The following is a 1,897-nucleotide window of genomic DNA, read 5'->3' as shown; positions in this document are numbered from 1 at the left end:
TCTGCTGCTGCTTCTGTTTGAGAATTCATAAAGCAGTGCTGCCACATGCAAGCTGCAGCCTCTGTGGTTCTTTTTCCCTTTGGCCTCTATGTCTTCCATAAAGCTCATAAAAAGGCCACACATGCAGACAGGAAGCAGAGAAGGCCTGAACAGTCTTGCTGCAGACCTGCAGTACCTGACCCTTCCCATAACCTTCTCTCTCAATGTAAATCACAAATCCTGTGTTCAGTATGACTGAAATGAGCCCTGTGCTAAATTGTCCTTGTCTCTTGTCTTAGGCTGTTGTCCTGTGTGCTTATCTGGAGATGGAAGGCATTGATCTCAGGGATAGGTCTGTGATTGAGCTGGGAGCTGGAACTGGATTGCTGGGAATAGTGGCCACTTTATTAGGTAAGAGCTTTTTTTGTTTGCTTGTTTAAAACAATTTACAACTGTAGTAAAACTGGCACTTTTACATCTACATGCTGGGTATAGAAGTTAGCACCAAAGCTACACATGTGAACTGTGATGTTTCCTGTCTGAGTCATCTTACTTGCTTGTTAGACTTCAGAGCCTGCTGTGTTATTTATTGTAGCGATGGTGCCACTGCAGTTTACTTTATGGTGGGACCCTGTTAAGACTGACGCCTGTAACCGTGGTGCTCAGCTCAGCAGCATTCAGTTCGGCAGCTATTGTCCCCCCAGGGAGCAAGTGCTGTGCTTGCAGTCTTCCACTTATCCTCCTATGCAGCACAGATAAAGCTGCAAGCAGAAACCACACTCTGAGCTTGTTACCCTGTCTTGCAGACAGGGAAACCGAGATCTGGAGAAATAAAGTGATTTGCCTATAATCTGTCTGTGGCTGAGGCCAGGTCTGGGTACTATGTTAAATTTGCACTGACTGTCCCAGGTTAACTTTGTAATTCAAAGTTCTAGTGGCTGTGGAAGGTGCCTATTGAAATAATAAAAACAAAGCAGTTCAACAAAATCAGTCATGCCATGCAAAATCACACAGGCATAGCTTTTTTGACCTGTGAAAGAAACTCTCTAGCTGCCTCTCCACTACTGAACAAATATGGATTTGGAGCAGGTTAATTGTAACAATCCCTGTAACATATTCTGTCATCACCTACGGAAAAGGCAGAAAGTAACGTCTCTACTTCAATGCACTAAGAGAAAGCTCCACAAAACACTTTATTTTCCCTACCCAACTTAGCCTTCATATTCTTAATTGACTGATGAAGGGTAGGATGTATGTAGATAGTGGGCTTTTTCCCTGTTTTGTTCTTTTGTTTGTTTATTTTTAATCAGGCGGCTCAGGGGAGTTGTTAAGGTTTAGCAGGAACGAAGGAGCCTGCTTGACTGAGAGCATTGTATTCCAAATGCTGTATTTATGGACATCAACTGCATGTCTGAGACGTATACTCCTGTACTGCTTAGGTGCTCATGTTACCATCACGGACAGGGCAGCAGCACTGGAGTTCCTGGAGTCAAATGTAGAGGCTAACTTACCTTCTGAACTACGTCCAAGAGCTGTGGTGAAGGAACTGACTTGGGGAAAAGACCTGGGTAACTTCCCTCCGGGAGCATTTGACTTCATCCTGGGTGCAGACATCATTTATCTGGAAGAAACTTTTGCAGAACTGCTTCAGACGCTGGAGCACCTGTGCTCAGAGCAAACTGTGATTCTTCTTTCCTGTCGTATCCGCTATGAACGGGATAACAAATTCTTGAAGATGCTGAGAGGCCGTTTCTCTGTATATGAGGTCCACTATGATTCCAGTAAGGATGTTCATATCTACAAAGCACAGAGGGGTTGTCACAAGGATGACTTTTGACACTATGCTTTGTTAGTAAACCACTGATGCTGTTCAATCCTCCCTTTGTTTCTGTTCAATACACTTGTACCTTAGCATATA

At 43.9% G+C, this 1,897-nt stretch overlaps 1 protein-coding gene across 2 annotated transcripts; it reads left to right on the top strand.

The window, feature by feature from the left end:
* The first annotated feature begins 282 nt into the window (after nt 1–282).
* Nucleotides 283–1,897, top strand: METTL21A (methyltransferase like 21A). 2 transcript variants are annotated; one of them, XM_010193636.1, is made up of 2 exons: nt 283–390; nt 1,419–1,897. In XM_010193636.1, exons 1-2 carry the CDS (start codon nt 306–308, stop codon nt 1,814–1,816), a joined length of 483 nt encoding a protein of 160 aa, XP_010191938.1. In that variant the 5' UTR covers nt 283–305; the 3' UTR covers nt 1,817–1,897. The 2 variants fall into 2 exon arrangements, with proteins under 2 accessions (XP_010191938.1, XP_010191939.1); XM_010193637.1 differs by having other exon boundaries at nt 285–390; nt 1,346–1,891.

The sequence above is a fragment of the Mesitornis unicolor genome, unplaced genomic scaffold (genome assembly GCF_000695765.1).
Source record: "Mesitornis unicolor isolate BGI_N332 unplaced genomic scaffold, ASM69576v1 scaffold37531, whole genome shotgun sequence".
In the NCBI taxonomy this organism is placed as follows: domain Eukaryota; kingdom Metazoa; phylum Chordata; class Aves; order Mesitornithiformes; family Mesitornithidae; genus Mesitornis; species Mesitornis unicolor.
Note: the sequence above shows the minus strand (reverse complement) of the source record. Positions and strands in the feature narration are given on the sequence as shown.

Bases quoted from the DNA above. Each gene is read 5' to 3' on its own strand.
- METTL21A (XM_010193636.1), top strand. From the start codon at position 306: ATGGAAGGCATTGATCTCAGGGATAGGTCTGTGATTGAGCTGGGAGCT. The intron at 391-1,418 runs GTAAGAGCTTTT...TGTACTGCTTAG, and splicing joins AATAGTGGCCACTTTATTAG to GTGCTCATGTTACCATCACG.